The sequence below is a fragment of the Electrona antarctica genome, assembly GCF_951216825.1.
Source record: "Electrona antarctica genome assembly, chromosome: 9".
Classification (NCBI taxonomy): domain Eukaryota; kingdom Metazoa; phylum Chordata; class Actinopteri; order Myctophiformes; family Myctophidae; genus Electrona; species Electrona antarctica.
The window spans coordinates 36,849,486-36,863,560 of record NC_136790.1 but is presented as its reverse complement, the minus strand read 5'-3'; the positions used below and the strand labels follow the sequence as shown (position 1 = coordinate 36,863,560).

The 14,075-nt window shown below is 44.2% G+C and overlaps 1 protein-coding gene across 1 annotated transcript in view; it reads left to right on the top strand.

The window, feature by feature from the left end:
• The window catches only part of pmepa1 (prostate transmembrane protein, androgen induced 1), a 43,079-nt gene extending 29,217 nt beyond the window's left edge, over positions 1–13,862 (top strand). The window contains exons 2-5 of the mRNA XM_079509947.1: positions 5,536–5,690; positions 8,643–8,696; positions 8,918–9,315; positions 9,755–13,862. Of these exons, the coding sequence (XP_079366073.1) occupies positions 5,536–5,690; positions 8,643–8,696; positions 8,918–9,315; positions 9,755–10,106 (959 nt within the window). The 3' untranslated portion in view covers positions 10,107–13,862. The remainder of the gene's footprint in view (positions 1–5,535; positions 5,691–8,642; positions 8,697–8,917; positions 9,316–9,754) is intronic.
• Positions 13,863–14,075: the final 213 nt, after the last annotated feature.

The following is a 14,075-nucleotide window of genomic DNA, read 5'->3' as shown; positions in this document are numbered from 1 at the left end:
ATGATGCTGGGCGATCTAAGTGTTAATAATGCATGCACAAATAAACACAAGGTTGAAAGTTGGAAGATTTGTCTTTTCTTTTCTTTGTATCCCGGTAACAGAACAGATGTACATACTGTATGAGTTGGAATGTTCTCTGTTGTTTGTGTGTTTGCTTTTTTATGGACCTTTCAGAATGTTTATGGTTGTACCATCCTGCTGTTACTGGTCCCCCTGTATGTACCCCTACATTCCAGTGTATGGCTTATGAATCTTTTTAGATAAGGGGTCCACGGCCAAATACGTATCAGGGTCCAGGCTCAACATGAAAATGTTTGAGAACCATTGACTTTAATACAAAGTTTAAATGTCTCTCTCCCTCATCTTTATTCCATTCACTCCAGCTGTCTCTCTCACCAGTCAGACAGAGCCCCCGATCACACCCCGCCCAGTCTTTCAGTCCATCTCCCTCAACCCCCCTCATTGTTCACAGCAACATGGGGGGGGGGCTCAGCTGTTCTGTGTGTGTGTGTGTGTGTGTGTGTGTGTGTGTGTGTGTGTGTGTGTGTGTGTGTGTGTGTGTGTGTGTGTGTGTGTGTGTGTGTGTGTGTGTGTGTGTGTGTGTGTGTGTGTGTGTGTGTGTGTGTGTGTGTGTGTGTGTGTGTGGACCAGACAGTGGGGGAATGCGTAAGTCTGTGTGAGTGTGTGAGAAAAAGTTTCAGACAAAGCTCACTGAAGGGGTTTTGCGAGGATCAGTGTGTGTCTCACTCGAGACACACACACACACAGCGTATAGCGCTGGAGTGCCCTAGTGTCCAACCTGTAGCTATTAGGACAATGTTAGATCGTAGAGAGGTCGAGAGTGTGTGTGTGTGTATGTGTGTGTGAGATACTTTATTTTAAGTTTTCTTATCCGTCTGTTTAATTTCAATCGTCTGCGCAGTTCAGAGCACAGTTTGTTTTTCGGGGAACTCGTGAGCGCAGGGGAAATCACCCAGCATCCCAGGAATTTAAATACATCTGCTGGAAGAAGAAGAAGGACCTGGATTGTGTGTGTGTGCGTGTGTGTATGTGTGTGTGTGTCTAATCAAACAAAGATCTTCTGGTAGTGGAATGAGATCTGTTTTTCGGAGGACAAGATACCGTTTGTCGGGGCCAAGACCTTATTTAGGTCCAAGAGAGTTATGCATCCTGCCTCGGGTCCTCACAGCCATGACGACTGTGTCCAGACACAACACTGTGGTGAGTGGATGGATGGATGGATGGTCTCTCTGCACGCAAGTCTGATGCTGCCTTCACACTGGCACATGCAAAACATACAAAGATGCAAAGCTACACAGCGTATTTGTAGCTTTGTAGCTTTGTATCTTTGTATCTGAAGTTGAAACCAGCTCAACTTTTTTGTATCTGTTGTAGCTTTTGTAGCAGCTACAAATGTTGGATGTATCTTTGTATCTTCATGTCGCTGGCTTCCATTGAAAATGAATGGTAGACTGTATCTTTGCATCTGCTCGTGTGAACGCAGCATGATGATGCGTTCAGTCCAAGCTCTTTCCTTATCATGTTCACACCATAAAAGAAAAACCTTTACGACTGAACAAGATGTATTAAGCAATTACTGGTGCAACAAGTTAATGGAACTAATTAATTGCATTATATTATTAAAAAAACAATTTATTTCTCGAGTGGGTTGATCAGTGGAAGTGAAAATATAAAACTGATTCAAGATTATTTGATTAATCAAAAATGTAATCAATAGTTTGACTGCCAGCCCTATAGTAAGCAGGACCAAGTAGGATTAAAACAAATCATATTCCTGTTGTGAGTGGTGCAAAAAGTATTCACATGTTTTGCTTAAAGGGTATAAGACCACTTTTGTAGAGGTTTGGGTTGTGTAGTTACCTTGTCATGATGCCAAAATATGCTCCTCATTGACTTACATTCTACACTGAAAAAGCTCTCAAAGTCACTCTTTTAGTTACATAAACAAACACAAACAAAGTTGATTCAGACAATATACAACATCACCAAACTTCGTACTGTTTTATTTTTTTAATAAAAATGTTAACTTCTTGTTGATTTTACTATTTGAAGATCTGGATCCGAATACACGGATCAAGTTTTGCACTTTAAGTCAAATCAGTTGGCCTAATACCAGAGAACATACAGTAGTGTTCATGAACATACGGTATGTGTTACATGTAATACCTGCTTTCAATATTTTACTGCAAGTAAAAGTACCATTAATTTGTATCAAAATATAGTAGTCTGATTTAATGATATGAATCTGAAAAATCACTTGTAAAAATGCAATATATCCTTCTGAAATGGTTGTAGATAAGAATAGAAGTAACAGAACATGGAAATACACAATAGTTTATTTTAAGTACATGAATCCTATATGTATATAGCCTACTTAACCATGTGAACCGTAGCATCCCTTTTCTGGCCAAGGTCATAATTGGCAAACATTTGTTATCTGCTCCCATATGAGTCTCAAACTAGGTTTTGTTCTTACAACAAATACGTTATTTTTGTTTAATTACATATTTACACCTGTGACTTATCGTTTTTTGGCTGTGTAAATTAGTTTTCTGTGAAATGAGATGATTTTTAAGACTTTGGCACGATAATTTAACATCTCCCTTCTGACAAAACTGGACCCGGTCAACAAAGTATAGGATATAGGGTTTATGTGGTTAATTGCATTAATATGAGTAAATACTTACTTTCCATCACTGCCTGTGTTCCTGTCATCGTCTCTGCTGCTTGATTATGTTTGCTATGCAATATTTCTATATTGCATTAATTAAGTCACATTATTTCTATGTTTAAGTGGTTTGCCTATCTCCACATGGTCGAATTATGTTGTTTGAGTTGTTTTAAGTCTTATTATTTTCCCACATCTCTCCCTCTCTCTATCTCTCTCTATATCTCTCTCTCTCTCTCTCTCTCTCTCTCTCTCTCTCTCTCTCTCTTTGTGTGTGTGTTCGTGTATGAATGTAAGAGCATGTGCTCTCTCTCTGTGTTGTAATCAGGGTTACTTTGGGGAAAATGCTAGGAATGTTACAGCCAATGTGAACCCTCATCTGCCTCAGTACCTAGGCTGTAGTTTGCTGTGTGTGTGTGTGTGTGTGTGTGTGTGTGTGTGTGTGTGTGTGTGTGTGTGTGTGTGTGTGTGTGTGTGTGTGTGTGTGTGTGTGTGTGTGTGTGTGTGTGTGTGTGTGTGTGTGTGTGTGTGTGTGTGTGTTATCCTGTCTGGCTTGGCTGTGACCTCTGTCTGCCCTCTGCCAAAAGTGTGAGAAAAAGGCTGTCTGTGTACATGTGTGTGTCTGTGTGTGCGTGCGTCTGTGTCGTAAATATATGCATCTGTGGGTCTGGTGTCTGAGTGTGTGTGGGTGTGTGTGGTAGGTAGGGGGAGGGGTACAGGACAGTCTGGCTTTAAACAAAGCTAGTTCTGTCTGTTTAGGTCTGTCTCTGTGAATTTATTTGCGTATTTAAGCTATACATTTGTATTTCTATCTCATTTTGCCTAATTATTTGATTTCATTCAAGCACTTAAGGCCAATTTTATAATTTGCATGGAGGCTTTTACATTCTTAATAATCCCTCAAACCCTACCCTATACACGTAAATGATCGGTGACCCCCAAGGTTCCATCCTGTTCCTTTGGGGCAAAAATAGCTGATCTATAGTTCACAATATTGAAAAAACGCTGTGAGCTTCTTAGATCTGCTAGTTTTGTTGTTCACCTCTTATTATGAAATGAGAATAGGGTATAGGTACTTTGGTGAAGTTCTTGAGAGGCCCCATTGCTGAGTTACATTGTGAGGTTTGTTTTGTCATAATGTCGTGGCCTATCGATGTCTGAACTTGGATCTCTGACAATTCAACAAGGATTTAATGTTTTGTAATTATCACAAGGTAAGCCACATTTAGACGGTGTAGGAGAGAAAGACAGTAGGAGAGCTGAGAGAGAGACAGTTGGAGGGCTGAGAGACAGACAGTAGGAGAGCTGAGAGAGAGACAGTTGGAGGGCTGAGAGACAGACAGTAGGAGAGCTGAGAGAGAGACAGTTAAAGGGCTGAGAGACAGACAGTAGGAGAGCTGAGAGAGAGACAGTTGGAGGGCTGAGAGACAGACAGTAGGAGAGCTGAGAGAGAGACAGTTGGAGGGCTGAGAGACAGACAGTTGGAGAGCTGAGAGACAGACAGTAGGAGAGCTGAGAGACAGACAGTAGGAGAGCTGAGAGAGAGACAGTTGGAGGGCTGAGAGACAGACAGTAGGAGAGCTGAGAGAGAGACAGTTGGAGGGCTGAGAGACAGACAGTTGGAGAGCTGAGAGAGAGACAGTTGGAGGGCTGAGAGACAGACAGTAGGAGAGCTGAGAGAGAGACAGTTGGAGGGCTGAGAGACAGACAGTAGGAGAGCTGAGAGAGAGACAGTTGGAGGGCTGAGAGACAGACAGTAGGAGAGCTGAGAGAGAGACAGTTGGAGGGCTGAGAGACAGACAGTAGGAGAGCTGAGAGAGAGACAGTTGGAGGGCTGAGAGACAGACAGTAGGAGAGCTGAGAGAGAGACAGTTGGAGGGCTGAGAGACAGACAGTAGGAGAGCTGAGAGAGAGACAGTTGGAGGGCTGAGAGACAGACAGTAGGAGAGCTGAGAGAGAGACAGTTGGAGGGCTGAGAGACAGACAGTTGGAGAGCTGAGAGAAAGACAGTAGGAGAGCTGAGAGACAGACAGTAGGAGAGCTGAGAGAGAGACAGTTGGAGGGCTGAGAGACAGACAGTAGGAGAGCTGAGAGAGAGACAGTTGGAGGGCTGAGAGACAGACAGTAGGAGAGCTGAGAGAGAGACAGTTGGAGGGATGAGAGACAGACAGTAGGAGAGCTGAGAGAGAGACAGTTGGAGGGCTGAGAGACAGACAGTAGGAGAGCTGAGAGAGAGACAGTTGGAGGGCTGAGAGACAGACAGTTGGAGAGCTGAGAGACAGACAGTGTAGGAGGGACAGACTGTATGAACGCTTAGAGTCAAACAGTGTAGGAGCGACAGACAGTAGGAAAGCTGAAAAGGGTTGTGTTATTTCTCTTCCACTGAGTATAATTCATTTTGAAATGTAGAGAAATGTAAGTGTGATTCCTCTGGTTGTATTTTGCTGAGTGCTCAGCTATACAGAGTAGAAAACACCACTAAGAAGTGAGAAATAGCACCACTTCAAAGAATCATAAATGCACCTCTGCTCTGACGAATGGGTTATCTGCCTCATGCTGTAGCAGAACATAAAAAGAGAAAAAGAAAGTGCATCTGATCTCCACGTTCTTTCTCGTTCTTAGCCTACTATATTATTTCAGAGGATTCCATGGGAAAGACCCCCAAATAGCCATAACCTCAGGCTGTGGCCCCCTGTTGTGAAATTACTTAAAATGTAATCATAACATTCTATTTTTGTTCATTTTCATTTACCTTTCCCACTGCCCCATGGCTCTCCCTGGTGGTCCCTACTTAAAAAACATGTGAAATAAATCTCTCTCTCTCTCTCTCTCTCTCTCTCTCACAGCCCAGTTGGAGTTTGTCCAGATCCTGGTGATAGTAGTGGTGATGCTGGTCATGGTGGTGGTCATCACCTGTCTGCTCAACCACTACCGCCTGTCAGCACGCTCTCTGCTCTCCAGACACGCCCACGCACGCAGGAGACACCTGCCATTGGCCAATGTAAGTTCACCTGTCTGTCTGTCTGTCTGTCTGTCTGTCTGTCTGTCTGTCTGTCTGTCTGTCTGTCTGTCTGTCTGTCTGTCTGTCTGTCTGTCTGTCTGTCTGTCTGTCTGTCTGTCTGTCTGTCTGTCTGTCTGTCTGTCTGTCTGTCTGTCTGTCTGTCTGTCTGTCAGCCCATCTGTTTGTCTATCTGTCCGTAATTCTTTTAGATTCACATCGTAGCGTACAAATGTAAACTAATTTGGTTCCATTTGAACGCTCATGCAGTGGCGGTGGCTCAGGGCCAGATGTAAACTGCAAGGTTCCGTATTCGAACCCGGGCTCCCTCCAGAGTTAGTGTCCAAGTGTCCTTGAGCAAGACACTGAACCTGAAATTGCTCCCGATGTGCTGGTTGGTGCCTTGCATGGTTTCCTCCGCCATCGGCGTGTGAATGGGTGAATATATGTAAATCTATGTAAAGCGTCTTGGATAAAGGTGCTATATAAATGCACCATTTACCATTTAACGCTCTCAGCGTTAAACAAGGATTTTACGGTGTAGACTTTTGGGGTCTCAGAGATCTAAATAAAGAAAAATAAAAGCGTTTTCAAATGGCGGTCCGTGGCCTGATGTATATTATGTATATTATGGGGTAACCTGGGGGTCCGCCAGATTAAGGTTAAGACTCACTGAACTGGAACATTCAGTCAGATACACTGGAATAACAACAAACACATTTCATAAGAAGTAGGAAGTTTGTACTGTTAAACCACAGCAACCAGACAGTCCTGGCACACACACACACACACACACACACACACACACACACACACACACACACACACACACACACACACACACACACACACACACACTGAATTGCACCTGGGGCGTCTAGAAGTGTATGGCGTCACCTCTGTTCTATTCTGCAGAAGAAATTACTCATAGTGTTATCAGACTATAAACACGCACGCACGCACGCACGCACGCACGCACGCACGCACGCACGCACGCACGCACGCACGCACGCACGCACGCACACACACACACACACACACACACACACACACACACACACACACACACACACACACACACACACACACATTCATAGCCAGGCTGCTGTTTCTGTCTGTGTATTGATGTAATGAGACAGGGAGCGCTCTAGTAGCTGACCATCAGACACGTAATCCCATTCTCAACGTCCTCAGTTCCATTCCGGTTGGACACCTTCCCTCTCTCTGTCCTAGATTAGACTAAGAAAAGTAAAACCTGACTGCTATAATACTTAAACATTTTATGTTCAAGGACAGTACAGCTAGCTGTTATCTTTGAAGGGTTTACTTGGAGGATGGATATTCTATTCTTCGGGATAAAGAAGCTCACACCACGGCGCAATACGATGTGTTTTGAGCGTTTCGATTGACTCTTTTCAGGTCTCAACCGGGTGTGTGGGACACAAAAGTGTGCTTAAAGCTATCACAAGGTTGTCAGCTTGTTCTTTGTGCAGCTGACTGCATTGTGAAGTCAAACGTGTAGGGCTCCATCTTGTGCCACCCTTATCCCTTATCCCTAAACGTATTTTCCATTTTTTACTATTTTGAAAAACATTTTAAAATAGTTCAACTAGCCGATCTACACCGAGACATTGTGAGCTTGTAGATCGGCTATTTGAACTATTTTAAAAGGTTTTTTTAAATAGTAAAAAATGGCAAATTAGTTTAGGGATAAGGGTTAAGGGGTGGCGCAAGATATAGCCCTTTGGGCTCCATTTTCGTTTGATCTTTCTAAACACTGTTTTGGGATTTAGCAGTGGGGAAGGGGTGTTCCCCCACTAAAGTTGGTATTTTGGTTACCTGTCTAAATCCCTAAAACACCTCCGTTACCCGTTATATTATCCATAGGTGTGGTTTGGGCGTTACAATAATTAAACCAATCACCGTGCCACATATGCCATTGCCTTTAAGAGATCCCTTATCCGTTGCCCGTTATGCCCAGTGCTATATTGCTTCATAGGCATAGCCTTACGGTCTATAGCCCATGGAAGAGTGTTGCGTTGCTGCCTTGAAGTCTCACTTGTACTGCACCCCCCCTTCCCCCCGTTCTTTTTTTTCTCCACCCCGCACAGAGCCACAGAGCCACAGAGCCACAAAATGAGCTCAAATCTCGCTCATTTTTTAAATGTCAAAGTTATATGTAAACTACGAAATTAGGGCTTTCATTCAGTATATAGATTGTGCGTGTAGGCAGTCTCTACGGAACGGTATGAAGCGAAAAGGAAAGTTCGGTCAATCGGATTAAACCCCGTTTGCTGCTATGGGGTGATGAACTGAACAGCAAATGGAATCGCGCACACCGCACAATGCCTGGCCCAAATAACTTCTTTGACTATACAATTATATAAACACAATGAACACAAGGAAGTGGCAGGCACTCACTTCTGCTGATTATAGGAAAATTACAAAGAGATGCTGGAGAGATGACGCAGCTTGACTCTGTGCCTGGACATCTCCATTGAGGCGCGGTGCGCGCCGCTCTTTACCAAACTAATTTGGCATACGGTTTACGGGTGCTTTTAAAATGCACTATGCGCCTTCCCAAATGTGTGTGACCAAAATAGCAATTTAGGGGAAAGCGTGCCAACACGCCCATGACCACACCTCTAGGCGCAAATACCGGTGTCGGCAAAAAAGATAGCGGGTGACGCTGGACGAAAATACCATTAAGGGACAGAGAAAGCTCCTATATTCGTAATTTTCGGGCAGCGACTGAATTGCGGGCCACGTTGCGGGTAAAGGCGGCGACAAAATTGTAGCCCTTAGTGTATTATGAGAAGTTAGTTAGGCAGTAGGTACTGTGGCGAACTCTGCTGGACAACTGATGAACCACACTTCCACAAGTACAAAATAGACTCATGAAAATCTTATATCCCTCTCTCTCTCTCTCTCTCTCTCTCACTCACTCACACCTAGGAGGGCAGTCTGTGGTCTTCTGAGGGTCCAGCAACAGGAAGTGGGCTGAATGAGGTAAGTTATCGTCTATATCTTCTTACATGCTTTCAATCATTTTCCTTCTGGTTTTAATGTTTAATACATGGTGTGCACTTGTGTGTAATGTATGTAGTACAGTATGCTATGAATTATTATGGATTGTTTGTCCTTTGTTTATCCTTCTATGATTCTCTCATCCCTGTATCATCTGTCTATCCTTTTCTCCTCCTCACTCCATCCCTCTCTTCCAACAACAGCACCAGGTATACACCCCTCGTCCTCCAGACCGAGGGGTCCCCGTACCTTCCTACCTCCAGCGAGACCCCCACACTCATCCCCACCACCACCACCTACACCACCACCACAGTCACCTTCACCAGCAGCGCTACCAGCCCACCACCTACCCCCCCAGCCGCTTCCAGCCCACCTACCCCTACCTGCCGCAGAGCCTGATCGACCTTCCGCCCACCATCTCGCTGTCGGACGGCGAGGAGCCTCCTCCGTACCAGGGCCCCTGCACGCTGCAGCTCAGGGACCCCGAGCAGCAGCTGGAGCTGAACAGGGAGTCAGTGCGAGCGCCGCCCAACCGGACGGTGTACGACTCGCACCTCCTCCACCCTTCCTCCTCCGCGTCCACGTCCTGTCTGCAGGCCAGGTAATGAAGCCCACGTTGTCCGTTCATTATCGGATTATAAAGAGAGATCAACCAGCTGCTCAATGGAGATAAAAGTTGAGTTAGAAAGAGTAGGTCGGTTTTAAGTCTGTAGTTAAAAAGAACACAGAACTAGCCATTATGAGCAGGAATCATGTGAAGAGAGAATGATGAGTGGAAATGGTGAAACAACACTTGGTCACTTCGTATCCGCAGTTGTAGCCAATTCAAGTTGGCCGGTAGTTTTGTAGATTTTGTAGCAGCCATACACATATTAGGCTTCCCTTTGTATCTTCATGTCATTGTGTTCCAATGAATGGTAGCCTGTAGCGTTGTATCTTCATGTCGGTGGCTTCCATTGAAAATGTATGGCGGCCTGTATCTCTGTAGCTGCCACTGTGAACGCAGCATGACACCTCCTTGTTGTGTGTTGTGCTCCCAGCCTGCAGGCTCCTCCCCCCAGCGTTCACGCGGGCATCAGCGTGTTGGAAGGCCAGGAGGCCTCGTCCAGGCAGCAGAAGCAGGGCTCCGGAGTAGAAGGAGCTCCCCCGGCCTACAGCGAGGTGATCGGACACTACTACCACCCCACGTCCCTGCCCCACCCCGACCACACCCATCGGACTGTCCCGGTGCCTTCGCAGGCGCCGCCCCCGTCCTCCTCGCTCATACACGGCCTGCTCCGGCCGCTGCCCCACTCTCAGCAGCCACCGCAAGCCCCGCCCACTCCAGGAAGTGTGGCCAACAGAAACGCCCGGAACACAAAGGAGAAATCCCACAAGCCTCAGCAGGTGTGAGCGTTTCTGTGCTCCCGTTTTTAGTTTGAAGCTCCCCCGTCCCCGTCCCTGCTTCCTCATTCCTAGCCAATGGTAAACGAGTCTTGACATTTGGTTGTAAAACCAAACAGGACAAGCCCATATATGGTGTAATCAATGGGAGGGGGAGACAAAGCATCCATCACCAGGGGTCCAAATGGACCCTTACAGGTCTATAACTCAGAGTGTATTGTACCCTCTCAGAGTTAAATTAGGATTTTCCGTTGTAGATTGGGGTCCCACAGATTGGGCGGAAGGGTTTCCTTGAAATTCTAAATGTTGAGAATAACAAGGTTGTGGATTGAAAGATGCTGAAGCTAATTTCAGCCTTCAAGGGCAGGTTCACTTCAGCAAGAAGTTGAAACTGCCCCTGTGTGTGTCAGGCTGGGATGAGGAGGCAGGGAAACAGTCCTTATTACCCCACTGGAGGGGGGGTTAACACGAAAACAAAATGACGTTAACAATCCGCAGGATATGAGAGAAGACCTGGTAATTCCTGTTTCTCTACTACTACTTTCCTGCCTAAGGAGCACTTCATATAAAAATGATGCTGGTGGTGGTGGAGGTGGTAGTGTAAGGTTGGGGATTGAGGATCCAGGAATGGGGGGGTTTATTAAAGCCCTCCCCCACCCCTTCCGTTAACATGCACCCTTTATCTCCCCCCAATCACCACCCATCTATAATATCAGATACACTTCACAACTCTAGTCTTTATTAATTGTTATAAATATTTACTTGTTTGGTTATGTTTTTGTTCGTCTTATTTGCGCTTACAGCTTTTTTGTTGTTGTTTTCATTTGCTTAAAAAAAGTTATATCCTGGCGAACAACGAAATGTTGCAATCTTCAGATGTTATCTGACATTTTGTTTGTTTATTTTGTTGATTCCTAGTGATAATCTCCCTATCGCTGCTTTATCTGACAGTTTTACCGTTGGTGTTTAGCCAAAACAGTTCCGTTTAGTTGTGTTTCCTTATCCAAAAGTGAGATTTCTGTCGGTGAGAAATCACGGATATCTTCCATACCTATATCAGTTTGGTTCAGTCTGCTTATGTCCGTGACGTATTGTGGACAATGCAAGCTATCGATACGGACTCCTGTGTCAGGTTTTAGCTCTATCACGAGGCATGTTAGCATGATATCACATTAGCAGTTTAGCGTAATAGCATGTTGGCATGCTGGCCAGGGTTATAGCGTTTCAATCTGTTTCCTGATAGTGTTGTTGTTAGCATTAGCTTCAGATAGCCTGTCAGTCAAAGATCAATGCTAAATTCCGAGAGCTTAAAAGCCTGGTGTTGCACACGTATGTGAACCATCTGAGTCGCCATCATATACTTGACAAGTTCCTTTTTTATGCTTAAGCTTAACTTTTCTCTTTAAGAGAAGTTTGCACAAGATTCAAGACTGTTCACCGTGTAGAGGAAAATCTGCAATATGTTTGATAAGAGAGATAAGATAAGAAAGTAAGCGTATTTTTCTAAATTTTAAGGATTCTAAAAGAAAAAGATACATTTTTTTGTTTTTATATGTTGTCTAGCTCAAAAGAAACGTGATGGTAATCTGTTGGGGTGCCAACGTATTCGTGTTTTGACATTGTGCTGCATACATGTAAGCATATATATATACAGTATATATTCACATGTATGCAAACTGAAAAACAAACTTAGAAGCACGAATTTAGAGTTATTTATATAAAATGCTTGAAGAATTGCACTATTTTTGAGTATGCTGAGATGGAACATGTGAGAGAGACTCTTATTGTGAAGGAGCTCTGTCTGGGGGGAGGGGGGTGGTCCAGAGGCCTACTGCCACTGTTTCTAACTTACCAGAGGGACGGACCCAGTCCAGTGCACAATTTCCTGTATCACACTAACATATCAATGGGATTGTCCTGACTTAGATGTAGCTCTGTGGTCTAGAACCCAACCATTATTATACCATAGATATCATTAAAAAAAAATTGGTTTATGCAAATGTTCGGGTCCTGCGAGCCAATCACGAGTCAGGATGTTAACCTATAGGGCCCAATCAGAAACTCCTCAAAGCTTTCTCTCACTTCCTACTGGATGAACTTGCTGTCACATTGGCACGCTATCTCAACCAAACAAGTCCATCTGCTTAAATTCACTCGCCCCTAATCAGAGTAGCTTCCACAGAGAATGAGTTACTGAATATATGATGCATAATCAAGACAATAATGTATTGTAAGAGTAGAATTTGAAGTAGAATTTAAGCGGAGTAAACCTTTTGACGCGGCTGCGTTTTGAAGGTGAGGTTTTAAATTTCTTTTATCGAGTGAGCGAGAGATTAATGGAGAGAAAACGACACCTTATAATTCTAGTGCGCTACTTTGGTGTGCATTAGTCGCCCACAAGGTGTGATACACGGGTGTAGATTGTGCACTGTTCTGGGCCAAATATGACACTGCCCTCTGGTATCTCTGCAGGTATCTCTGAGCACTTTACTGCAGCAGGAGAGATACAATCTACAGTCAGCCAGGGTTTACAGTCAAGGTCTGCTTTCACCAACACACTGCTGCTCCAAAAAAACTAAACAAAAAACTCACACACACAGTTTTATTATATGATACAAATGGAGTCTGTTCGTTTCCGTGAGACACTCTTTGAGAAGACTGTGAAGAGTTCCGTTTCAAAATGGTTTCCATGTTGTGAGAAAGACAAATCTTTGATCCAAACCAAATGAAAGCCTTGTGTTCCTGTAAATCCTAGAAGGACAAGTAGTCCATAAGAGCCCCTTAGATCCAACTAGATCCTTATTTTTTATGTATAAAAAAAACGAAATAAAAAAGTTCTACATGCATTACCATAAAACGTAAAGCATTCAATCGTATTGTTTACTTATACATTCCTTCAAGAAATACCATTGTCTGTTTAGATTTTTGTGCCTTTAATCATTATTTATATTATAAGCCATATCTTTACTTTAACAAGACAAAACAATCACTTTTGAAGATTTGTTGCCAGCTTTTTCTTTCTTTTAAAACGGAACTATTCACGTGTGTTTTGAATGCACCACAGGACTGGTTGTCAAAAACGAGTCACACGAGTGTGTTAAAAAGTGACACACGTGATCTAATAGCAGCTTGTCTTGTGTTGTCCATTCAAAGAGTGTCCCACTGAAGTGGATATATTATCCATTAGAAAAATTCAACATTGATTCATAAAAATAAACAATGTTCAATCAAACCCCAGCCCTACTCGCTAATGAGAACAACAAACAATACTAATTTTCCTACAGCTTGTATGTAATCTTAATGAATGGCAAACATAAACTCAAAGTGATTCAGTAAAAATGCAACGTGTGGTCACTGGGCTGAGGAGAGGACAGTAGACGGAATTGATCTGTCCTGATGTGAGCAGTGTGTTGGTGGAAGCAGACCCTTTCTGTGTCCAGTCTTTATGCAACAGCGCCCTCCGCAGGGACACAGACCAAACCACTTCCAAACAAAGGCTTGAATCATCAAAGAATCGCCTTTGACCTCTCGGCAGCAGTCCGGTCCAAATACAACAAGCTAGCGAACTCACATAGGCTCGAGTTGTTACGTTTCATTTTCTATCCTTCCAACCTTCCTATTTCCACTCTACCTCTTTCCTTCTTTACATTCACATCTACCAGCCTACTGTGCAACTACTCGCAACTCCTTGCAACATGCCAACCATTATCCCCAATGGAGTTGCATTGGTGTGACATGACTTAAAACTGTTTTCTTGCAAGGAGTTGCGACTGATGTGGTTTGGGATTAACAGTGCATTTTTAGAGCAAGGTGAACAGTGGTGGTGTTGTGTTTGGACTAGGCCGCTGCGTCTGGGTGGTACAGTAGTTGTGGTGTCCTGGGTGGGTTGGCAGCGGGTATACAGCGGGCTGGGGGGATCTGAACCCACTGGTCTACGATCTGACATCCAGGAAGTAGCAGGGATGTCCAGTCACGTTC